Source organism: Myotis nattereri, assembly GCF_964212035.1.
Source record: "Myotis nattereri genome assembly, chromosome: 6".
Lineage (NCBI taxonomy): Eukaryota > Metazoa > Chordata > Mammalia > Chiroptera > Vespertilionidae > Myotis > Myotis nattereri.
In genome coordinates, this window is record NC_138081.1 from 24,185,976 (window position 1) to 24,212,433 (window position 26,458).

At 44.2% G+C, this 26,458-nt stretch overlaps 1 protein-coding gene across 1 annotated transcript in view; it reads left to right on the forward strand.

Annotated features, from left to right (window-relative positions):
* Window positions 1-729: 729 nt before the first annotated feature.
* Window positions 730-26,458, forward strand: part of LRRC1 (leucine rich repeat containing 1) — a 125,714-nt gene continuing 99,985 nt past the window's right edge. The window contains exon 1 of the mRNA XM_081094941.1: window positions 730-1,002. Coding sequence (XP_080951067.1) covers window positions 844-1,002 — 159 coding nt within the window. The 5' untranslated portion in view covers window positions 730-843. The remainder of the gene's footprint in view (window positions 1,003-26,458) is intronic.

Consider the following 26,458-nt stretch of genomic DNA (forward strand, 5'->3'; position numbering starts at 1 on the left):
GTGAACAATGACTACTGAAGATGTGCTCCCAGGTTACACAGCCTGCAGGCGGTGCCCGCGGGCCAGAAGGCAAGGCAAGGGCTCCGGTTCCGCGCAGGACGCACACGCTGGGGCTTCTGTGCACAGCGAGCGCACACGTGGCTAAGAAAGCAGCAGTCAGGGCGGCGGAGACCCCGCACAACCGCGCCGCACCCCGGACTCGGGGCGCACGGTGCGCTTCGGGACGGTCCTGCCTGACCCCGGAAGAGAAAGTTGTTTTGGGGAAGGGGAGCGCTCGGGAAGAGGAGAGCGAGTTAAGTAAAACTAAAAATCAAAGTTGTTCTGCTCCGCTCGGGCTGCCTCTCCCCCGCCTCATCTTTGCACTAGTCTCCTGTGCAGCCTGGCTTCCTCAGGGGGCTCGATGCTCCCCAAGTCCGGGTCCAAGTAGGGGCGGGGGGACCCTGAGCGCGGGGTCCGCAGGTCCCACGACCCTCCCCGGATCCGGTCGCCGGGAAAACCCGGCGCGGAGCATCCCCGGGCGGGGAAACGCCCTGGGCGCGCGCCCACTGGCGCGCATGCTCCGTCGCGCGGAGGCGGCGAGTAGGAAGCTCTGCGCGGCGGTGGCGGCGGCGAGACTGGAGGGTGGGAGGGGACGCACCGGCTGGCGGGCGGGGGCGCTGGGACGGGGCTGTGGCTCCCGCCCGAGGTTCCTGGGAGCGTTTCAGGCCGCGAAGGTTCGCGCGAGGAGCCAGAGAGCACGGGGGCCAACGAGCGCGGAGAGGGCAGCGGGCGGAGCGGAGCCGCCGGGCGGAGCGGGCTCGGAGCCCGGGTGTCCGCGGCTCGGGACCCGGCGGCGGGGCGGCGATGTTCCACTGCATCCCCCTGTGGCGGTGCAACCGTCATGTGGAGACCATCGACAAGCGCCACTGCTCGCTGGTCTACGTCCCCGAGGAGATCTACCGCTACGCCCGCAGCCTGGAGGAGCTCTTGCTGGACGCCAACCAGCTCCGCGAGCTGCCCGAGGTGAGTGTCCGGCCTCACCTGAGCGTCGCCCGGGGGAGCGCGGCCGAGCGGGGCCAGCCTCGCCGCCTCCTCTCCCTCCTCTGGTCCCCCTTCCCACCTCCGGACCCGGCCGGCAGGTCCCTCAGGAACTACCTCCACCTGCATTCACCTGCTTCTTTTCCGTGTACCCCCCTCCGCCAGCCCCCACAAAAGTTTCCTTTCATTTTATACAGAGCGACCTGATGTCTTCCTAGTCCCTAGAGCTTGTGCGGCTCGGGGACAACATTCTGATGAGTTTAGATACACACACGTCCAGGTACTAACGAACACCTGGCACCTTTGCCCGGGCAGGTGAGGCGCCAGGTGGCTCGGGCTGTTTCCTGCTGGAAGGACCGAGCACGGCATCCCGCTCCCCGGGCCGGGACGTCCCCCTCGCCCCGCATCTCCCGACCACCGGCCCGGGGAGTGCCTCCCCCTTGGCGAGGGCAGGTGCTGGCGAAAGTGGACAGCGCGCTCCTGAGCCTCTTTATCTCGGCATCTTGCGAGAGGAATGTGCTCGGGCCTTATCGTCGCGTATCGTGCTTGGAAGAGCTGTAGCTTGGCTGGCCTACCTTGGCCCCAGGAGGTTTAGGGGTCGGGGTCGGGGACGGGGGCAGGAGGAGAGCGGCGCCGGGAGAGCTGCGGGCAGGTGCCCAGGTGCTCGCCTCTCGGACCTGCCTGCGTGGACCTGTCGTGTGGCAGCAGCCGCGGCGAGCGAGCGTCAGCAGAGCCTCAGCCCCTCGCTGCAGCCGCGCTCAGCCTCCTGACTTGTGCCCCAGCAGCGATGCGTTACCTTCAGAGTTGCTTACATAAATTCATCAGCATGCTGTGGCGGATGGTGCCTTAATGGAGGGTCGGACTGCAAACTTTTAACCTCCGAGCTTGCCTCGGGAACTTGGCTAGAGTCACCCTTCAGGAGGAAGGCACCCCAATTCCAGGGATGTGCAATGCAGGAAGTCAGAGTGCAATCACTCAAAGGTGTGCAGGAAGTAGGAAGGCCCCTGGGAGCCGGGAGAGCACCCGAAGGCCTGAGCGCTGGGACGCTGATAACTTGCTTGTCCCTTAGTTAACACAAAGCCAAGACCTTGTCACAGACACAACTCGCTAGTGGAATCTTCTGGCTTGTTAGAATGACCCGATATGGTCTCCAGCGCTGACAGAGTGTTTGAAAAAGCAGAACTGTGTGTGTGTGTGTGTGTGTGTGTGTGTGTGTGTTTTCTCAATATTTCAAGTGTTATTCTTCTTGGATTAATTTTCCCTTGGTTGGCGTAGAATTGATTGGAGGCTTTGCGCTGTGTAATCACAGGGATTATCCTCGCTAGGATCTTTGCAAAGCGCCCCCCGCCCCCCCCCAGCTTTATTTAGCTTAGAAGCCCAAGAGCCATCCAGTTCCCTCAGGCATTTATTATTTTGCAGGCTCTTTCAAACACATGCTTTTGTCTGGCCTCTAGCTTTCTGAAATTTGATGTAGAAGTCATTAGCTCACTTACTGCCTTAAGTTGTAGTAAATTTTAAGTGTTTCATCGCCAGAAATATAGCATATGTAATTTGATACTTTTCAAGGGCTTCAGAATAAAGTTATTAAAGTAGGAGTGAAAATCTGTTCAGCTAGAAATGTTTTGGTGCTCTTTGTGGTGTTTTTGTTTGTTCGTTTTCTTTCGCAAAACTGGGAAATTTCCTTGGACTAGATTGGCTTTTCATTCCCTGCTGCAAAGGTTGTGGGTTTTCCTGAAATGTCGGGGATTTCAGCTTGGTATGGGAATTATGGGTTTTGGAAATGTCAGGTATTTCTACTGATCCTAAATGGAAACTTCTGAGAAACTCAAAATGCAGTCTGATAGAACTCTGTAAAAACAGTATATAAACATGCTTTTCAAAGGCTCAAGATGGTCTTGCTTACGGGTAATTCTCTCTATTACAGCTCTTAAACTAGTTTTATAGTTTTTAGGTGGTGTAAAATCTATTTCTCCTTGACTTATTGTATGTCTGGGTGCCTGGGGTGTACAAGCCAGATACTCTCATTCTGAGTTCAAGTCTTTCCTTGGGCCATCTGATCTTTTACCTCTGAGACCTGGATGACTCATCAGCAGGGCTCACTGCGGTCCCTGCCCCCTCCCCCAACCTCTGTCTCCTTAACTGCCGCATCACCGGGGGGCCTCTCTTTCTGACAGACCTCCAAGGTCCTTGCGGTGGTGGCCATCCGGCTGTATGCTCTCTCTGTTTGAAAGCACAAAGGGAAATCCTGCACTCCCTACCTCAACAGCAGAGATACACACACTCTCCAGACTTCAGCTTATTGAAAGGCATCTCCTCTCCACTGAAAGGTCCGCCAACCCTGGTTTGCTCCTCCAACCCCCTCATTTTACAAATTGAGACTCAGAATTGAAATGACTTTTTCAGGTTTATCTAGCTGGTTAGATACAGAGTTGCTAGTCATCCTCCTGTACATGTGTCCACCAACTATATCAGCCTTGCAGGAATCCACCCATCAGACTTTCATTTATCTAGCCCAGGGGTGGGCAAACTTTTTGACTCGAGGGCCACAATGGGTTCTTAAACTGGACCGGAGGGCCGGAACAAAAGCATGGATGGAGTGTTTGTGTGAACTAATATAAATTCAAAGTAAACATCATTACATAAAAGGGTACGGTCTTTTTTTTCAATAGTTTTATTCATTTCAAACGGGCCGTAGTTTGCCCATGGCTGATCTAGCCCCTCCTGCTTTACCCATGTCACTAAACCTGGGCCTCAGTCATTTATTGACCCTTCATTATCTCTTAGTGGCTGGGAACACAGAGATTAATAAAGATATGGTTCCTACGAACTGTTCACAGCTTTGTGGGGAGACAGATGTAACTGTGGGGTGGAGCAGGCACCACAGTTATCAAACTTGATGGTTACTGATCTCATGGAACCTTTGCTGAACCTGCACCAGCCGTCCTCAGCAGTGGTTCCCCCTGGTGATCGCAAGACTCTTCTGTAGGGAAGGTTGAGAACACTCATCTTTGGCCTAGCCCAGTTGGATGATGGCCTCACCTTTCCCATCCACCTACTTCTCTCCACCTCCCCGAAGCTTGATCCCTTTGGGATGTGTATTAACAGAGACAGTCAGACTTGAACCTCCTTGAGGTGCCCACATGTTTTTGCTTACCCTTGTGAGCACAGAGCCCAGCACCCAGTAGGTACTGCTTAATAAACAGCTGTCCATCTGTTGGAATGAATGTGGCTGAGTCTGATACAAATCTTCCTCCTCTTCTTCTTGCTCTTCCCTAAAACATATCACCACTCCAGCATCTATGTTTTTCTGATACACTCAGAAAATATTCAAGTTGGAAGCGGCTTCAGAAGTTAAGATCGTGTGGTAGTGACATTGTTTTGTCTTTCTCTGGACCCCTCTGTACTTCCTTTGTGTGTTTGACATCATCCCCCCTCCCCCCCCCCCCCCCCCCCGCCTCAGTGTGCACTGATTCTCGAATACCTTCAAATATGTGTGTTTTACTGTCATCTCTCTAGCACCAGTACATGTACCTAGTCTAATAGGCAGCAGAATTTTGAGTGAATGCTTTCAAGCCTTTATAACATAAAAACTGGTTTCATCTTGGCGCCTCCTTTTAGAGTTCAGCTAGAGTTCTTTCCATGGTTGCCAGATGACATTATTTCAAACACCTGCCCCTTCCCATCTCCTTTCTCATATCCTGCTTAATTTTTTCCTAGCCCTTAGAACACCTATCATAACCTAACTCGAGACTGTACATACTTGCTTACTTTTTCTTTGTCTATCTCCCCAACTAGAACATAAGCTCCACGAGGGCAGAAATGTAAGTTCGTGGCTGGACATAGGATAGTATCTGTGGTTCATAGTGTGTACTCACATGCTGTTGCATGAATGAGTCCATATATGTTGTCATGGGTAGGCTGCCCTTATTTCTTAGCCGTTGTAATTCCCCTTCTACAGCCTGATTTCTACTGTACACTAGTCTAATGAAATTAGTAATGACAAAATGTTAGTCGGAATTCAGTGGTCTTGTCTTGCCAGTCTTAGTTCTCTACCTCTTCTGAGCTGGAGACATTTTTAAAAATATGCTTTTATTGATTTTTCAGAGAGAGGGATAGAGAGATAGAAACATTGATGTGAGAGAAACATCAGTCGGCTGTCTCCTGCATGGCCCCTACTGGGAATTAAGCCTGCAACCCCGGGCATGTGCCCTGACCAGGAATTGAACTAGTGACCTCTTGGTTCGTGGGTCCACGCTCAAACACTGAGCCACACAGGAGACTTTTGATCTTCTTATATTTTTGAAATACTTTTTATGAATGTGACTTGAACAACTCCAGCTGTGATCTGTTAAGAGCGTAACTATCCCCACTTGGAATAGCCCCTTTGTCTTAAATCCACCATACCTTGTCTCCTGACCTGGCTGCTTTTCCCACTGGTTTCATTTTTAAAGGATGGGACCACCATTCTTCCTGTCTCTACAAGTTCATGGACTTACCTGCTCTCCTTTCATCTTGTCACTAAGTCCTGTCATTTTTCTCTTCAAAATGCCGTCTTTCCAGCTCTTCCACCTGTTGCTTTCCCCTGGATTCCTGCTGCCCATTGCTGGTCCCCTCCCGCCGAGGCTCTCAGGGCTTGTGGTGAGGAGCAGAGAGCAGGCTGCTGCCACCAGTTCATATGCAGCTCCGCCACCTGGATGCTTTCTTCAAGCCTTGGTTTCCTCATGTGAGAGTAGTGCCCACTTTATAGGTTCTCCCGGGGTTTAAGAGAGAAGGCATGCAAAGCACTCAGCGTTAGGTCTAAGATGTCTAAGATCTTTCTGGATACTATGGCAAGACACTTTCATTATAAGACATTTTTTTCTTAAACTGGAGGTTGAAGACTTTTTTTTTCTGGGAGTTTGTAAATTATCTTTTAAAACCAGAATTAAATTTCAAATCGCCTTTTAAGTAATAATTTTAAAGATCATAGATTCTGTAATATCTGTGTCACTACAGATGAGTAGTACCCTAAGGTTTCAGATCCTATGTTTGATTGAGCATTCCTTTGATTGCCTGTAGCAAAGGGGGAACGAACAGATGTGGACTTGCTGCGGAAATCACGTGTTTGGGTCGGATGGTGGCTGGAAGTCACATGAGCAAAGGTTTCATAGCAGTCATTAGAGAAGAGTGATGACTAGCTGAGGGGGCCCGGGGGCCCACGGTGGTGCAGGCATGTGGAATGTAATGAACGTGCTCCGAGGTGTTGTTGTATTTAATACACTGTGAGCAGCCAAGCGTGTCTGTAAAATTGCATCACCATCATCTGTCATGTTAAATTAATGTTGAGTCACCTTTTATTGATTTTTACCAGATTTTTAAATTGCTTCATCTTATGGTTTTATAAGAGCTGAGCATAGGGAGGACATACCTAGTTTTATATTTGGTCATACTTAAATAACATTGTAATAAAAATAATTGAAGGCAAAGCTTAGGTGGAAGGGAGACTAAGAGAGTACTTTGCATTTATAGTGGCGATCCACACATTTCTCAAGTCAGGGAACAGCTCTCATTTCTCAAGTATACTGTTGTTATTACACTGTTTAGCACTTAATTGTGTTCTGGTTCTTTTATGTGTTGGTACAACCCCCCTTTCTCTTCTCTTCCACTCCTGCCCCCTCCCCTCTCCTTCTCCCTACACTTTACAGGTGAAGAAACAGACCTAGAGAAGTTGTAAACTTAGAGTCTCTTTAATTAAGAAACATTTAATGAGTATCTGCTACATATGAATAATAATTGTAATAGCCATCACTTGTTGAGATTTTACTGAGCTTCAAACATTGTATTAAATGCTCTACATAAATTATTTCCCTTAAACTGAATAACAACTCATGTTAGCCATTATAATTTCACTTTTGCAAATGCAGAAACTGAGATTTATTTAAGAAACTTACTCAAGAGGCTTATTTAAGAAAATTGGTCAAGTATAGCACAGGAAATATAGTCAATAATATTGTAATAACTATGTATGATGCCAGTTGAGTACTGGAAATACCAGGGGGAACCCTTTGTAAAGTATATGATATATGATTGTATAACCATGATGCTGTACACCTGAAACTAATACAAATAATACTGAATGTAAACTGTAAGTAAAGACAAAAAATAAACTTGGTCCAGGTCCGTTCTGGAGTGAGCATTTGATTCCAGCTCCACATTCATGACCTGGGAGCTCACCTGGGAGCAAGGAGGCGTGCCAGTGTGACTCCAGTGACAGCTCTGAGGCATCTCACATTCTCCTGGGAGCCGAGGGAAGGCTTTAGAGGTGGTGACATTCACACTAGACTGAAAAGAGGGAAAAGGCATGTCGTCGTTGCCGAAACCAGCCCTTTCCAGGTGGCTAGAATGAGGGGTGTCTTTGTGGTTGGGAATTTTGCTCAGGAGATGAACCCTGTTCTGTAGGCAGAGGGGCAGTATAGTTAGACCTCTGCTTTAGAAATATAGTTCCGGGGCACGGTAAGGTGTGGAGTCAGGGAGCCTGTCAGGAGCCTGTTGCGGAGGTCCAGCCATCGGGAAGGAAAAGGAACCTGAGAGATGAACAGAGGGGATGGTTTTGCCCAAGATGTTAACATCTGGTCCAGTGCTCTTTCTGCTGTGCCACCTTCCATGCTGTGCTGACCATGCGAGGCACCTCATCAATCCTTGGGGGACATTTACCTCCTTTTTGTGGATATGTTTTTCTTGATTATGGAGTGTGTCTGCATTCAGAGTGTGAATTGCTAGCTAAGACATGGGAAGTTTTCGATGTAGGCATTGGCTCGGCCGGGGTTGCGCGGGGTGATGGACAGCCAGATGTGCTATGGATGGGAAAGTTTGTCATTTCCGATAATGTGTCTTGAAGTTTATAAAAATGCAAGCCTGTGGGTTCTCTTTTTCTGAGTAACATGATTGTGTGCTGTGTATGTACTCTATCATGAACTTCAGTTTTATCAGCCTCTGCTGATGCTTTAAAAGACTAACACTTGGAGCATTTTTATTATTCTAGAGTATCTTGAAGTCAGCTTGTTGCTGGCATGTCTTTCAAAATAAATAGCTCAATAGTTTTATTTTGAGAAAAAGTGAAACTATTCACTTAATAAAACTTTTCTAGAGTTGACAGAGTCGAGTCATGCTGGTAAACTAGCAAAATGAACCTGCTTCCGCAGTTCCCCTCCCTTCTTCCTAGGGCTTTTAGGGAGAAGGGAACCTCAACCCCTCCCCACAACCTTCCAGCTCATTGTCCTCACTGCCAGAATTTGCAGTTTCTGTACTATGATAAGTAGGTACTGTACTTGGGATTTCCTTAAAAAGGACCTTTTACTACAGACTTGAAATTTTATGGGTAAAGTGTAGCTGATATTTATGCCATAGGGTCAGAAATAGCAATGTAAACATTTCTTAGCCATAATGACAAAAAATCCCAACCATGATCTTGGCCGTGCTGTGAATAGAAGCATTGGGCTCTTTTGGTGAGAATCTCGTATGCACTACAGGCTTCTCTCTGCTCAGGGAAAGTTTGCTTATTTTAGGACTCTACCCGGAACTCAAAGCTAGAAATGCTTGTCCTTTACTTCATGTGATAGTTATGAGGGATGATGAGTAATGCAAGAAGAAACTTCTGGATGTCCATCTACTTTCGCTTGGGTGTTATTTAGTAGACAGAAATGGTAATTACTATTGCATGTGGTATTTTAGAAATCTAATGGTGTGTGTGTGTGTGTGTGTGTAATGTAAAATACTTTATCTCCTAGAAGTAAGATGTATGATGCCAGTTGTAGAATATTTAAAACAATATTATCATTATTTTGAAGAATTTCCTTATCTGGGCTGTAACTTCTAGATTACAGAGAAATGGACTCAATTGGAAGAAATTTGGCATTTCTGTTTCCAAAAGGAATGGATTTGTCATTTTGTGGGTGGAAGGAGGTGTCACACCAAACTGATTCCTGGGTTCTGTCTCCCCCTGACCACTCTTGTCACCTTTCTTTCCACAGAACACACCCACTTCTGGGGGAAAGGTCATCAGGAGGGGCTGCCAGCTGACTGGAGGTGGAAATTAGGAGCTCAAGTCCAGCCAACAGTTGTGAAGGCCAGAGAGTAGTTTCTGAACGTCCGTCCGAGGGTGTGACCTGGGCTCTGGCTGCTTGACCTGATTTGGAAGGTCCTTGACTTGATTGAGGAGATGCTGAGACCCTGAGGCTCATGCTGTTAGTGCAGCCGGCCTGGCGCTGGGCCCTCTGGACCGTGACATCTGCTTGTTTTTTTACTCTGTGTTGGATGCTTAAAAGAATTCAAAGAATTTTTAAAAAGTGACATTTCCTCCGGTTGAGGAGAGGAGTTTAGCTTCATAGAATTCCTGTTGTATCCAGTATGGGTCTGCAAACCAAGAGTTGCTGTGGAGCTTGGAGTGGCCTCTCTGGGGTGTCAGGAAAGCAGTACTCTGGTTTTCAGATGGGCTGGGCAGGGGAGGGCAGGCACTGCAGGCAGGGAGCTTTGAGGCGATACAGTGTGTTACGGAGCAGGCACCCTCACTGTGGGTTGACTTGGTTCTATTTCTGGAGCAGAAGGGTAGGACAGTGTGCAGGATGTGGGGGACATGATGCTTGGGCATTAATTAACTTGGTGTGATGATTGTGTGGATCAGCTCCTCTCTCTGTCCCTTCTACTGAAGTGTCAGTTCAGGCCCAAGACTTTTGCTTAAAGAGAAAGTATGTATAATGGTTAGGAGATTGTGACACCTTTGACATGTAGTAACTCAGCCTCACTGTGCCTCAGTTTGCTCATCTGTAAAAAGAAGGTAATAATAGTCCCTACCTAATAAAGGTGTATGAAGATTAAATGAGTTAATATGTGTAAATGCTGGGAACAGTGGCCGTTATGTAGAGTGTACCCTTTACAATTTCATCATTGTTTTTAGCATTTTGACTGTTTTGTGGTAGAGGCCCAAGCTCCTTCATTCTTGTCTCCTTCAAACCGTTTCTCAGTACTTGGTCAGAGTGATCTTTCTAAGACACAAATATGCTGGTGTGACTTCCTGCTTCTGACACCTGCAGGATACAGCCTGCCAGCATTTCTGTCCTCTATCCCTTCCACCTTATCTCCCATCTCTTTCCAACTTGAACCTTGTGTTTCTGCAACAATTAGCTGCCCTTAGTTACTGACATATCGTTTCGTGCTTCTGAGTCTTCATTTTTCTTCCTCTGTCTACGGTCAACTACTCTTTCTTCACTTCTTTGCCTGGCTCATTGTTCTTGATCCCATGGGACCCAGCTTAGGTGACATCATTCCTCTGGGAGGTCTTCCCTTACCTCCTCTCTGGTCTCTGGGGGACACACTACTCCTACCTCTTTGTAATTATCTCTGTCCCCCTTCAAAGCGAGTTCCTTAAAGCTTTTCTTCTTTGCATTCCTGCTGCTTAACAGGGTGGTTGGCACAGGGCGGACGTTTAGTATGTATTTGAGCAGCATTCTTGGGGAAGTTTTCAGCCCTGTTGGGGAGCGGACTTAGAAATGGGTTTGAGCCAGACCTATCAGTGAGAGCTTGAAGATGACTCCAGGAAGAGCTGCCTTGCTGTAGTCCTTGTGTGTGTGGGTGGCATCATGCTGGAGTGAAGTCCACCCCGGGTTCTTGTCCTTGTTCTGTCCAACACTAGCATTGTGACCTTGGGCAAATCACATAATCTCTTGAGTCTCAGTTTCCTTATCTGAGTGATGATGGGATGGTGTCAGTGACATTCAAGGTCCCTTTGAATTCTGACCTCTTTGGATGCTGATATTACGGGATTTTTATGACTCAGTGCCACAACACTAACCTTAGGAGACTGTCACTTGTGCACGTGCTCTGTGAGGTTGCTGGGTGAGGGTTAGTAGAACCACAAGTCTAGGCTTAATCATTATAATCAAGGATTAGATAATAAGGAGAAACTGTTCCAAATAATTAACCTCCTGTGGTCAGTTGTTGATTCCTAGAGCCAATTAAGGGAAAAAGATCAGCAGATTTTCTTTGGTTAACACATACACACACACACACACACACACACACACACCCTTTGAACACTGAATTATTCCCCCTGTGTCTGTTGCATTTTCCCAGCCTTCAGAAGTGAGGTTAAATGAGCGCTTGGCTAGGACTTGTCTCCTTGTTAAATTAACTCAAACAAATCAGAGGTGATTGCTTGAAATTATCACTGGGCTGAGAGACTGTATTTTGGGAAACTTGGTTTGGGGACGGATGATAAGAATCCCTGTGGGTTAATGGCAGACTAAGGTGGCTTCTCAAGGAGTACATTAGGATCAGAGGGTACACATTTCTCCTCTCCTGCTGAATAGTTGGCTGCCTGACTCACTGTTGGTGCCAGGCTTCCTGAATGGGGACTCGGGATAGATCTCCTTCCTTATTCCCTGTCCCTCACATTCACATGTACATATATGAGTGCTGGCTGGGCTTTAGGAATAGTTCTGTCTAGCAAAGCAGATGTCTTTCCTTGTCCTTCTGGAGTTTGGTGGGGCTCACCTACAGGGTTTGGCCACCCTGTGAGGAGTGTGGATTTTGTTTTGTCAGTTGAAGTAAGGGGGAGGGGGTGGTAAGCCCATAAGATATCTGATTTATGCCTTACAAGCTCACTCTGCCTGCTGGTTAGCAGTCAGTCTGTAGGGAGGAGGAGAAGGAGTGTGAGACCTGGAGAGAGGTGGCTTTTTGTGGAAAGGTTCCAGAGCAGAGCTGACAGTGATGTAGACTAGGGTAGTAGCAGTGGGTAATGACATAGGGTAAAGACCTGCTGATGTGTGGGGGTGTAGGCTTTTGGTTTTAATAACCGGGGAGATGGCAGAGCCATTGACTGGGTTGGGGGAGACTGGGAAAGGGAAAAAACAGTGTAGGAACTGGCAAGTACCTGAGTTGGGGCATGGTGAAAGTTTTTATGAGACCTGGGACTTAGGAGAGGAAACCTGGGCAATGATAATTACAGTACAGACAGCAAACATTTTTTGAGCAATATGCCTTGCACTGTTGTAAATACTCCCCATGATTAGTTCATTTAACCCTTACCACAACCATAGCTTTATTTTACATAGAAAGCTTTATTTTACCATTGAGGACACTGCTGGGACACTGAGATGAATCAATTTGCTAAGGTCACACAGCAGAGCTGGGGGTCAAGAGGCATTTCTCCTAGCCATAGGTGGGGCCTTCTTTCCTCAAGGTCAGACTTGGGGAGACTGTGTTGTCCACACCAAAAGCCACCTGATGAGCCAGGAGTTGTGTCTGTTCTGTGAAAGGGAACAGGGAGACACCTATGACTCCTGGGTTATTTTTGCATTTTTAAGAAAAAGAGTACTGAGCTGAAATATCATTTTAAGAATTAGGTCACCAAATATTCTTGTGCTCATTCAGGCATAGGCTTTCAAAGAAGATTAGTGGTACCCATTCTTTGGTGTTGCGTTTTTTACCTTTAGAAAGTAACTTATAGCTGTATCCTTGCACTTTTGAAAGTACATCTGTTTGGGGAAAGGAGAGAAGTCTTACTCAATATAACAAGCACTGGTTTTATCATAGCAGTACCCCCATTATAATTCTCCTTTTAATTGTTCAGCTATTACACTGTTTGTCTCTGCTCTCAAAGCATGATATCGAGGAATTAGCTGATGAGGCAGTCATTAGTCTTGACTGTAAAGGTCAGTATTCTAAAGAGGTTCTAATGTACTTTCTGGAACTATACATATGCCAATACCACTGCAAATGAATGCTAAGAAGATTAAGTTAATTGAAAATATATGCGTTTTACAATAGATTTACCTCACCTAGTATCATGTTATGGTTATCCCCATACCTGATTCTTAACAGAACTTCATTCTAAAATGGCAAGAGCAGCCCTGGCCAATGTGGCTCAGTTGGTTAGAGCATCGTCCTGTACACCAAGAGGTGGTGGGTTTGATTCCCGATCAGGGCACATAACCAGGTTGTGGGAAGCATCCTCTCTAAAATGAAATAAAGGAAGGATGCGGAAAGTGTTAACACATGACTGTATCTTTGGTAACTAATGGTTCACTGAAGTAATACAGAGGCCAGGAGAAAAGCTATTCGGCCCCTACTCTTCTACCTTGCTCATCTTACCATCTTTAGTAACTTACTGTTTAAAAAGAAAATGTGTGTAAATACGTCTTGTAAATATATCAGAGGGTTATTGTGTGTAATGTGCAGTTTATGTGGTCTTTGAAAATTTGTATGTTCTAAAAAGTTTTATTTCAGTTTTCAGGTTTAGATTCGAAGTAAGTTTGGCCCAAGAGCAGTGTCCAGTAACTTCTGTGGTTTCAGTTCATGTTAGTTTCCCCTTAGGGAGAGAGGATTCTGCCTTGGAGAAAAAAGAGGAGTGTACATATTTGGGATATTCTTGACTGCAAATAACAAACATTTCAACCTAAACTGCCTTCCTTACATGAAGGAGGTATTTAGTGACCTCCCCTATCAGGAAGCCTGAGGGAAGGTGGTTAGGGTTAGCAGGCTGGCATGCTGGGCACTGCTGGGACTTCTGTGGGACTTGCTGGGCCTCTCTCCTGCTGCTGCTCCTCACAGGGGGCATCCCGAGGAAAAGCGTGGAGTCCCAGGGCCAGCCCAGTCTTTTTCTTCTTCTTCTTTTCTTTATAGTGGGAGGCAGGTAGGCAAGGAAGGCGTGTAATAGGAATAAAGAGGTTGGGAATGGGTGTGGGGTGCAGTGTCTGCTACAAGAAAAAGGAAGAGAGGCAGACAGTGTGAGCCTGCTTGGTTCTTGCAACACCTTCTCTCCCATCAGCGAGTAGTAGATAGTTGTGAAGTCTCTCTCTAGTTTAACCCTCTTGTCTTCTGCCAAAACCACAGGGACCATCTGCTCAGGAAAAGCCTATAGTAGGAATAATTTCTGTTTCAAAGTTTTCTTTTTTTAAAAAAGCTTGTACATACAGGTACACATTCTCCCTAGATTTTGTTCTTATCATGTGCGGGAGAAATTTTTTGAGAGAAGAAAAACAAACAAATAAGGTATTATAAAGATGAATTTGCCATATATACTTATTTTCTAAATTGTTAAATTCTGATGTACTCTCTAATGTACTTTTTAATAGTTAAACATCTATGACTTAGTGGTCTCATGTATTACAGACCTCTGGGCTTTGTCAGTGCTGTGTGCTCTGCTGGTAATGCTCTTCTCCAGAGCAGATGACGCCGCCTCTGTGAAGCCCTCCCAGATCCAGTCACAGCCAAGTCTCTGTGCTCCTCCAGCCCTGTGCAGCTCACGTCTCTTCTGCTGTTTATTAGGGTGCAACTTAACTGTGCATCTGTTCCTCAGTTTGTCATCAAGGATTTACTTTATGTCTCTGTTTCAGATATTAGGGAATTTGGGGTCTTATTCATAGGAAATGCTTTAAAAGTGCCTGTTGCATGAAACAAATCAACTTTTTGTGAAGTAGTTTAGATGCATCAACCCTCAAATATTTCTCATTGTGCCTTGGTGTAATGAGTTATTCTGAGGGTCTGATGATGCCAGCAGTACAGCTTCAGTCTAGTTCAGTCTGAGCCTGGCGCCTCATTCCCCGATGGGTGGAGGGACTGTGTGTGGTCACAGACATAGAGCTGGCTCCCCTAGGCATATTACATTTGTTTGCTGTCCACCTGAGAGGGAGGGGTGCTGCTGGCTGAGTCAGCCTGTCCTGCTGGCAGAGGGTCAACAGTAGCTGGGAAAGATAACACACCATTAGTCATGTTGACAGAAGGAGGGCTCCTCTCCCTCTGGCCTCTCAGTAGAGGTGTTAATGAGGAGTAAAATGGCCAAAAGGCAGGAAGTGTTTCTGAAGCCTTGGGCCTGAGCTGCCCACACACTGGATAACCTGCCCTGCCCTGCCCTTGGAGGAGTGGAATGAACTCTAAAGTACCATTTTGAAAAAACCAAATAGTAGGTCTGCAGTGACTGCTGGGTATTCCAGATGGACCACGGGCACTTAAACAGAATTTGTTTGGTCCTCACGATAGCCTTGTATGGGAGGGCTTTTTAAAATCCTATTTTAGATGAGAAAGCGGAGGCCAAGCTCTTTACTAAGGTCACTCAGGTGGGAAATGACCTGGCTGGGTGTGTCAGACTCCAAAAGCTGATGCTCTTTCATGCCATGTGGTAATCTGGCAGATCCACTCTGGTGGCCTTGAGATCTTCATGAAGCTAACATGCATCGAAGGCCTGCTGTGTTCTTAGGTAAAGGGCGTGCAAAGGTGAGTGACAGTCCCTGCCTTTAGGTGCCAGAGTTCAGTGATGGCACCAGACACCTGAGCAAATTGTGATGAGGCCTGGGTTGTGGAGCTGGCTGCGTGGCTTCCTGGAGGTAAAGGGCAGGGGGCACAACACAGCAAAGTGCTGTCGCAGGCCTGGGGTTTCAGGAGAGGGTGTCCAGGGACAGGCAGCCGTGAATGCCAGGTAAAGGAGAGTAACCTTTATTTTGTAGGTGGAAGTGTGTCATCAACAGAGTGTGAGTCCAGGAGTATCTTGTCAGGCTTGAAATTGGAGAGCTCAGCTTGGTGGCAGCTGTGGATGGATGTGAGGGGAACAAGATTGGAGATGGAGAATATTTCAGAGGCAACCAGGACCAGGCTTTGGTGGCTGACAGGATTGGGAATGGACAGCCTGGTGGTTTCAGGGTTAAGGATAACAGTTGAGTTCTCAGTTCACATGACTGGGTACCACCCTCAGAATTTGAGGAGCGAGAGAAAGGATGCATGCGGATAAATAAGGATCAAGCCTGGTGGCTTTAGGTTTTTCAATGAAAGATGAGACAGGGCAGTCTACTGGGAAAGGACGTGGAGGCTGAACATGGGTGCCTCTGGGGTGGTGAAGGTGGAGAGGGAGCTAAGAAGCATTGCCAGGGTTGGTGTGAATTTCCAGTGTTGCCACCCTTCTTTTTATTTTTTATTTTATTTTCTCTAGAGTCCTCAACCCTACAGGCCTAGGACAGAGAGAGGCCTGTAGGGTTGTAGGCACTGATTCCACCTACAGAATAGAGGAGAGCAGGGCAACAGGGTATGAGTCATCTGAATTTTCTGATAAACAAGTATTTAGGATGCTATTTAGGTAGAGAAAGAAGGGAGTTCCAGCAAGGGATGGATGGTCACAGAGAAAATAGTGGGAATAAGGCCATGGGAGAGGTCATGGCCAGCTCCGGAATATTGGAGTTGAACATGCGTGGAAGGAAGCAGCTCTGGGTGAGGTCAGTATTCCAGGGTGTGCCCTGGGAGAGGATGGGGACTCGCTGTGGGTGTGGGAGGTCATTAGTCTCAGGATGCCCTATAGCTGCTAGGCTTGCTTGTTGGATGGATCAGCTCCATCAGGAGCCACAGTCAGACATACCTGTGGCAGGGGTGGGTGGGCAGTATAGAATGAGGAGGTCTCACTATAGACAAACCTGTGGCAAACCAGAGGGCACATGCCCCATCTGAAGAGGTCGGCTGCCACCTGCTGCAGCCCAGCTCTGTCAGGTGGGGGTGTGGGCCTGCTCTTACTGCCTCACTCAGTTTTCCCCCCTGGAAATCAAGATTTTTATGTGAATACTTCGTGTTTGTTTGTTTTTTTCTTTTTAAGTGTTGGCACCTTATTCAACAATTTGAAAAATGGGCTGTGGGCTATATGAATCAAGTGTGTAGACTGGATTTGGCTGTGTGGGCTGCACCCTCTGTTCTATAAACACAGCAATAGTTCCTAGAACTGTGGCCGAGGTGGGAACTGGATTGCAGGGTCTTGGTAACCAATGCCTTACCTTCCTGGCCATCCCAGTCGTTGGGAGGATGGATGTTTTAAAGATAAAGAGCTAACTAATTAGTTTTTCTGTGGGAGCTAATAGGAGATGATAGTAATCTGAAGACTGGCTCAGATGGACTGCAGATTGTGATCAACATTTGCTAGCTCCGTCTAAATCTCCACATCCTGACTTCTTTTTGCTGTAGAGAGAGCCTCTCTTTGCTTCTCTTTTGTTTCTTTTTTTCTTCTTCTTCTTGGTTTGTGCTGCTTCTTTTGCTCATTTACAGTATTTTCTTTAGGATTTTTTCTCATTTCTTTTTTTATGTATTTACTTCTCTTTCTTAAATTCATTTTTTCTCTTTTGAATATTTAAAATTTTTTAATTACAATTGATGTACAATATTATATTATATTATATTATATTATTATATTTATCCAAAGAAACCCAAAACACCAATTCAAAAAGGCACATGCATTCCTGTGTTTATTGAAGCATTATTTACAATAGCCAAGAGATGGTGACAACCCACGTGTGCCTATCAATAGACAAGTGGATAAAGGAATGTGATATATGCAATGGATTATGACTCGGCCATAAAAAAGAATGAACTTACCATCTGCAACAGCATGGGTGGACCTAGAGGGTATTGTGCTGAGTGAAGTAAGTCAGAAAGAGAAAGACAAATACCGTAGGATTTCACTTATATACAAACTCTAAAGAACACAATAAATGAACAAATAAAACAAACAGACTCTTAGATACAAAGAACATTTTGATGGTTGCCAGAGGGGAGGGGTTTGGGAGGCTGGGTGAAAAAGGTGAAGGGATTAAGAAGCACAAATTGGTTGTTAAAAAGTAGTCACAAGGATGTAGAGTACAGCACAGGGAAAATATAGTGAGTAATGTTCTAATAATTGTACCTTGCCAAGTGCATACGAAATTTATTGGGGTGATCACTTGAGTTAATTTTTTAGCTCGAGTTTTTGGTTAAAGTAATATGTAGATCAAATTCTTTTTTGGTATTGATTCAATAAAATTTTATATTCTATTTTGTTTTAAATCCGGTGAATTGACTTTGTGAGTTGTCATTACAGGTAGTGAAACTTAGGTGCTTGCACATCCAAAGACATGTGTTTGCCCTTCAAATTAATCGCTGAGTGGATTTTACTCAAATTTCAAAGTACTATTTATCCTCAGGGCACCTACACATAGCTTTGGCCATCACATGTGTTTGCAAATCTTTGTTCCTTTGAAAAGGTACATTTGATGTTTGGGACAGATCTGGGAAATGCCATAGTCCTGTGTATAAAGTTGATGAAGCACTGACACTTTCTGCTCAGCAGTGAGTCTCTGAGGCAGCTCCAGACAGGGAGGTGCATGGATGCTTGAACTGCACGCCTGCTTGGGCGTACGTCACTCATCCCTACATTTCCAGGCTGGCTTTAAAGACTTTGCTTCCAGACACACTGTATTTGTTAAGTGGCTAACAGTTCAACATTCCCATTTAGAAAGACATTTTACTTCAACCTTTGCCTCGTCTTTTGGAGACAGATATACAATTTCTATTGGCCTTTGAAAGACTAAAATAGACTCTGCGATCAGCTTGACTGTCTTTCTGGGCTTGTTGAGCTCTGGAAACTTTAGGCTAGGGACCACTGGGGGAAGGTTCCCTAAGTGATGCTTTAAAGAATGATGCACGTGGTTGAATGCCAGCATGAGTGTTGAACAACACGTACACACATCATGCTCACTGCCAAACCTGTGTACGTGTATCTGTTGTCTGTCGTAAAGGCCAGGCTGCTTTTCTCTGGCTGGTCTCTGTGGGGGCACCACAGTGGTTTAAACTTGGTTCTTTACCAGATGTATCTTGGAGTTGTTTTAAAACGAGGATCCTGGAGCTCCTTCTCCAGAGGTTCTGATTTATTACATGGGGGTGGTAGGTGGCACCAGAAATCTGTAGTTTTAGCAAGTGCCCCAAGTGAGTGATGCTGTGATCTCATGGCTACATTATGAGAAACACTGGTGTAGTGGGCTTTGGGGTTGACCAGACTTAGGCTCATGTCCTAACTCTACACCCTACTGATTAAGTGATCTTCCATAGTTACTTAACATCTCTGATTCTCCATTTTCACATCCTTTAAGTCAGCGATTTTCAACGGGTGTGCCACAATAATTTTTCGAATGTGCAGTACCTGATTATTTTAGTCAGGGGCACTGACCGCTTTTCCCTTAGATTATCAAATAAAATATGGCAACAGTTAACACACAATAGCTGTCAGGTGTGAATGCTCTGTCTTTTTTTAAATTGTCATTTTATTTTTTAAAAATATGTTTTTATTCATTTCAGAGAGGAAAGGAGAAGGAGAGAGAGAGAGAGAAACATCAGTGATGAGAGAGAATCATTGATCAGCTGCCTCCTGCATGCCCCCTACTGAGGATCGAACCCGCAACTCAGGCATGTCCCTTGACCGGAAATGAACCTGGGACCCTTCAGTTGGCAGGCCAATGCTCTACCCACTGAGCCAAACTAACTAGGGCAATGAATGCCCTGTCTTGAACCATAAATATATAGGTCATACAAAAGAGTTGCATCTTATTGGTCACGTCACATAATAAGGTTGCGTTTGATTGGTTAATTCCTGGTACTAGAAGTCTTTATGTACAAAATAGGCACCTGATTTTTTTTTAAATGTCACTTTTGAGTGAAAAGGATAGGTAGTTACTATTATATAGTTTTTTATAAATCGATCAAAATTATACCTTTTTTTTTTTTTTGTCAGATTGGCAAAATATCTATTTTTTTGGTGTGCCTCAGAATTTTAGTCCTTAGTTTGTGGGTGGCATGAGATGAAAAAGGTTGAAAATGACTGCTTTAAATGAGAATAGTGATACCATCAAGGGATGGTGGTTATGAGGATTGCTGTTAATATACATAAAGCACCTAGCACTGTTTGGCACATATCATTATGTTAATTGCCTGTGGTTGGAAAATAAGGGTTCCCAAGCCTACTCTGAATTTCTGGCATATTTGTCAAGAGGGAGAATATAACTAAACCCTGAGGGTAAGGATCACATTTATACTTTTTCCTATGCTCTAGAGCAGCGATTTTCAACCGTTTTCGTGTCATGGCACACATAATAAGCTAATTACTAAAATTCTGTGGCACACCAAAAATATATTTTTTTGCCTAGGTGACAAAAAAAAAATATAGGTGTAAGTTTGTTTATTCACACTGGATGGCTGTTGTCATTTTTTTATTTGACAATCTAAGGGAAAAGAGGTCAGTGCCCTTGCCTAAATAGTCAGGTATTGCATGTTTTAAAAATGCTTGCAGCACACGGTTGAAATCGTTGCTATAGAGTATAGTTCTGTCTGGGGCACATGGATGACGGGGGCCCTTGGTTCTGTTTAACGCTGGTGTGTATGGTGTAGTATGTAGTTCAGGTCAGAGTCTACCACATGCCCTTTATTGGGCCACAACTTGAGGCTTGCCTTTTTCTTGTTCTTTATTCTACTCTGCCTTAGGGCTTCTTCCTCCAGGGTAATTGCATGAACACACACACACACACACACACACACACACACACACACACACCTGAGCTTGTTCTGAGGAGCTGTATCTGAGGCCTAGTGCAGGTCTATTTCTCTCAGGTCATTGAAATGTGGTGACGGTTGTGTGGAGATCGGGGCTGCCAAGGCCAAGGGAGTCTCCAGACTACGAGTCGGCCTCTCCCTGTGCCTGTAGGGAAATTAAAGCATCGGTTTCATTGGACAAACGTAGGTTTAAGTTCTCCTTCCTCTGTGTCCACAGACACGTGAGAGGAGTCATCCCTATGATACCTTTGTTTTGGCCAAGGTGATCTAGATCTTCCTGGAAGACAGGCAGGCTAGTTTTTATAAAATGCTTTGTTTTTGTTTTTAATGCTAGCACTGAAAAATAATGCCTTGGTTTTGGCCCATGGTGCTATCAAAACAAAACACTTCCTGTATCCAGGATATAAGCAGGTTTAACGAGTACCCGAGCATGTTGCTGCTTTTAGTTTTCATCTCCCCTTTGTAATTTTTGAAGTGGAATAACTCCACATTCTTTTCTTGTAATCATTTAAAATTTTAATTGAAAGTTTCACTTTTCTAATGTGAACTCCTTTGGCAAATGCATCAAAGTGTGTCTAATGTAATTCTCGTTTCAGAAGCAGTTTTTTAACGAAAGAGGCGTAATTTTCAATGTCTTTGACGCTGGGTTATTTATTAAATATTTTTAGCATACAAATTATGGTGAGCATGGTACCAAAGGGCACATTTTTTTCTTGTTTGGTATGTTTCCTTATTCTTGGCTTGGTAATTACATTCTGGACAATTTAGGCTTGGACTACAAAATAGACATTGGGTCTTATTTCTCTCCGTATTATACAGTAATAATTTTGTGTTCATTATATGACTTAACATATAGGTATATTTTGGAAATCAATTCCCTTGATATCTCTCCCAACAGGTCCTTGAATTTTATGCAAGAGAAACATATGGGTAAAGAGAAATCATTGAGGTGAAAATTCTAAGTGCCTAGTGACTGTGAATGTCAGTGAAAAGCCTTTTTGTTCATTTTGAGTTATCAAAGTCAAAATAGAGCTGAATTTGTAGTCATAGTTTTATTACAGTAGAATAAATAAGTAAAGTACTAGAGTATCTTACTCAAAATTTTAAATATTTTGTAAGATATTTTATAAACTATTTCTTTGAAAGTAACGTCATGGGGAAGGATAATGGACATGTAACACCCCTTCTTTCCCAGTTCTCTCTGATTCCCCCACTACTTCTTGCAAATGCTTTTATATGTGCTCAACAATCTGAAATAATCTGAATGCCCTCTACAAATCCAGTTCTCTTTTCCCTTTAAAAGCATTTCAGCATCTTAGTTCCCTGTGGCCAGAATTTGATTTAGTGCTTCAACTACTTGGGTTGATATTTTTGATACTTGCAGTTGATTTGGGGTGTGTGTGTGTGTTGTTTTTTGTTTCTTTTGCTCCTGACTATTAAAATGATATTGATGCCCGTTTTGGAAACTTGGACAATTACAGAAATGTTTAAAGAGGCAGAAGAAAAAAGTTACCCTATAATCCCACTTAAGATTTCCGCCTCTAATTTTATTCAGAGGTAGTGTATGTCTAATGCCTCACCTGCATGCCATTTCCTGAGTGAGCCCAGAGGGCACCCTTCACCTCTGGGCATCCTGGCTGCCACCTGGCATTGTGAAGGTCTGGCACACAGGGCTTTTTCTCTGGTGGACTCTGCACTTCTTGAAGGAAGGCACTGCCTTAATTTTTGTATTCCTAGAATTGAGAGTAATGTAGGTACTAAAAAATTTTCAGCTTAAACTAAATTCCATGCATTTTAACTTCACATCATTTAATTGCCAATAGCTAATGCTGTATGGTTGACTTGCAGTGGGGTGACATCCTAATAAATCCATCATATAAGTTGAAAATATCATTAAGTTGGAAATGCATTTAATACACCTAACATACTAAACACCATAGCTTAGCCTCGCCTACCTTAAACATGCTCAGAACACTTTCATTAGCCTGCAGTTGGGCAACATCAGCTAACAAAGCTTATCTCATAATAGTGTTGACTATCTCATGTATGTAATTTATTATATGTACTAGAGGCCCAGTGCACAGAATCATGCACTGGTGGAGTCCCTTGGCCTGGCCTGTGCCCTCTCGCAATCCAGGACCCCTTGGGGGATGTCGGATAGCTGGTTTCAGCCCGATCCCTGCAGGCCCAATCCAGGCAGGAGGGACCCCGATCCCCACAGGCCTGATTCCTGCAGGCCCGATCCCCTCAGGTACGATCCAGACAGGAGGGAGCCTGATCCTGTGCGTTGAGCGTCTGTGCCCTGGTGGTCACTGTGCGTCATAGCGACCAGTCGTTTGGTCATTCAGTTGTTTGGTCGCTTAGGCTTTTATATATATACTAGCGGCCCGATGCACGAAATTCATGCAAGGGGCTTGGCCCTCGCAGTCCTGGCTGCCTTGTGGCCCTGCCCCCCCGCCCACTGGTCTTTCCGGAAGGTCATTCTGGAAGGTCATTCCGCTGTTTGGTCTAATTAGCATATTAGCTCTTTATTATATAGGATAGATAGCTTTTGTACCATCATATTGTTGAAAAATCAGAAGTTGAACTATCCATATTGTTTTTTGTAAATGTCTACTGATATTTTAAAGAGCATTTTATATTTTGAATGTGTAATATATGTATATGGTAAAACAATAAGATAACACAAAAAGTGTACAGTGAAAAGTAGGTATCTCTTTCGTCCCTTCCAGGCCGGTACTTCACTTCAGAGGAGAAAGCTGTTTTATTACTGTTATTATACTTTTATTCTTTCCAGAGATAGTCTGTGGCTATACAAGCATTAACCCTTTGTGGTCGTTTGTCTACTCTCAACCACCAAAGCTTTTTTACCGTTCCGGTCGTATGTCTGCTCTCAGCCACCACAGCAAGGAACCATACGAATCTTAACTCTATTCATTCATGTATCAGTTCATAATTTCTCTGAAAGCCCTTAAGTGTCTAAGTGACCTTGTCACGAACCAAAAAATTGCCCCGACAAATCGGAGATATCGAAACTCAATATAAACAAACGCGGTCATTCCACACTCGCCATGCAAAACACCGTGGCGAGTCAGTCGCCTTTTGAGAGTGAAGAAATCGACAAGCTTCGGAGATACTTCGCAGAATTTCAAATAAAGCTTTACAAATTACGTTTAACTGTAATTAAGCATTCTCGCTTGTTAAGATATTTCAAAATAATACTCCAAAATGGCAAAAAGAAAGTTACTGAAAGAAGTGTACTGCGAATCTGAAAGTAACAATGAAGAGTTTTATTTTGGCACCTTGAATACTGACTCTGACATAGAAAGTGATAACGTTTGTAGTGATTCTACTAGTAGTGACGTAGTTCCAAAAAAGAATTAATAAATCTTGTTTATCCTTCATAATCTTGCATGTTATGTATCACTGCTCTTTCAATGGAAATTAATTCCAACCAGTACGACACCCATGTCCAAATTTAATATGACCACAAAGGGTTAATACAATTGTCTTATGTAGGGCAGCGGTGGACATGTGAGTGATATGGCCCTGTTGGAAGCTATTCTAGCCATATCTATTAAAATTGAAAATCTAGCCCAGTAATTCCAGTCTGGCATTTAGTTTTAAAAATAGAAATACGAGTGTGTCAAGATATATATGGAAGGATTTTTATTAATGCATATTTGTGGTGGCAAAAGAAAAGGAACAGGAAAAAAGGAATTAAAGTGAGTGCCTGTCAAGGAAATATGGTAGAATAAATCGTGGTGTGTACATGCCATGGCTGTAGTAAAGCCCTTACAACGATGAGGGGGAGCTTTGTTAATTAGTTGTCATGGAGCAACTTTCCTGATGCATTTTTATGTAAGAAAAGAAAGTTGCAGATAATATTGTACATTATTTTATTTTTTACAAAACAATGATAAATTCTGTATGTGACTGTGTGTGTGATGAGCATGGAGAACGATATAGGAGGAAGGAGTTAAGTAAAAAAAAAAATGCTTTCTAAATTAAGTTTTTTGTTCTTCTTTTAAAGTATGCCTTGATTCTTTCCTGAATTAGGCATCATGGTAACTGATTTGCCAAATTCCTTTCACTTCTAGGAAATGGCCTTGGGTCCTCCTCAATCTCATTTCACATGTGCTTTTAATTTTTGAGGTCTGAGTCATCCAAGGCAGAGCATAGGAACTCATGTGGAGCAGCTAAATGTTTTGGTAGGACACCTGTCTTGGGTTTAAAGTTGTCGGGAGGCTACTGACTTGGCCAGTAGCTGTGAGCGAGGGACCAGGGAGGACTGGACAGGTAACTGCACTGCAGGCTGAGAGGCTGGGAAGTGTAGCATTGACTCACCTGGGGGATGATGAGAGCCTGGATAAAGCTCTGTAGGATAAAAAAAAAACGAATTGCTGAGAGCTGTGGAAGAGAGACAGGGGTCAGATGATAACTCTGCTGGAAAGGTGAGTTAAGTGGCAGAGTGATATTAGTGAAGGTTAAAAATGGAAAGGCAGCTTGGAGAAATGGTGTTCAGATAATCTTTTCTGGGTTTAGATCTCAAAACATCTCTCTGTTGCCTTTCACATTTATCTTTGTATTTTTCCCTGGATTTATGCTTCTGGAAGGAAGAAGTAAGTAGGAGTGGGAGGTAGATGTCCTTCAATGGGGCCTTGAAAAATGCATTATGTACCTGCCCTCCCTCCACAGAGGTGCCTACATGTTCAATGAGTGAATATATAGTAAGTTCTGTGGAAGAAGTCTAAGTTGTTATTAACAGAACCCTAAATTATTTAGTCTTGGATTGAGAAGGTCCCCTACCTGTTCAGACATCTGTAAAGGAGTTGAAAGCATCCACTTGGGACCAAAGAAATGTGAAGTCACATGGAAGGAATGAGGGCAGCAGATATGCTGCATGTGTTTGAAGGAATGTATGCCACCACCCTCTCTGACCTTGAATTTACCCTACTTCCGTACACCCTTCTATATAATCTTGTTTTTAATTAAAAATGTCTAGTTCATTATTTTGCCTAGTTTTGCTTCTATAGAGATGTTACATTTTGCCAAAGTTCTTTTTAAAATGCAGTACCCCAAATGAAATTACCAGCCAGGGTAGAGAACTACCACCTCCCCCATTCTGGGCATAATACTTTTATGAATGCAATCTTAGAGCAGATAAATGAACATATAACTACTGGATTCATATTAAGCTTATAGTTAATATGTGTGGCCTAGGGAGTGTAACTCTTGGACTCACATTAAGCTTTATAGTTAAATCCATCCCCAAGTCTTATTCATGCATGCTGCCTTCCTGCCAAGTCTCCATTATGCTATACAGAATTTTAGTTTTTTTGGATCCACATGCACGACTTCACATTTCTCAGGGCTAAATTTAATCTCACTAGATTAGCACATTAGCTCTATTAGCTGCCTGTAAAGAGATTTTCATACAAAACACTGGTTAGTTTCAGAAACCCTGAAAATGAAATAAATGTGTCATCAAATAGAAAGAAGGTAGGAGCTGGAGACTGGTTTAGACTCCTGTTTTGCTATTTGTTGGCTTCAACCTTCAGCAAATTACTTAACCTCTTTGAACTTTCACACTCTTTACTAGGTATAAAATGGAAAAATCTATCGCGCAGCTTGTTATAAGGATAAGGTGAATATACGGAGTGGAGCAAAAGTAGGTTTACAGTTATGAGTACATGAAACAGAGTTTTCTCTTGTAATATTATTTATTAATTATTATATTTTCCATATTAACAACTGTGAACCTACTCTTGCCCCACTTTGCATGTAAAGCACCTAGTCCTGAGCTTTGCACACAGTAGGCACACTGCTGATGAATATCAGTTGATATTATTAGTTAGAGTATTGGACAGTATGAACAGAGCTCTGCTTCACACCCCCATCGTCCTTCCAACAGGTAGGAGCCCACTGGTCAGCATTCTTTGAGTTGACTTTGATTGTTCAGTCGGTTTGAATCTTCCCATTTTGTCCTTCATCCCATGTCTCCATTTTGTTCAGGAATCCATGTTGCATACCTTGTTGAATTCTAGATGCTCTATTTAAGGACATAGGAAAATATTCATGA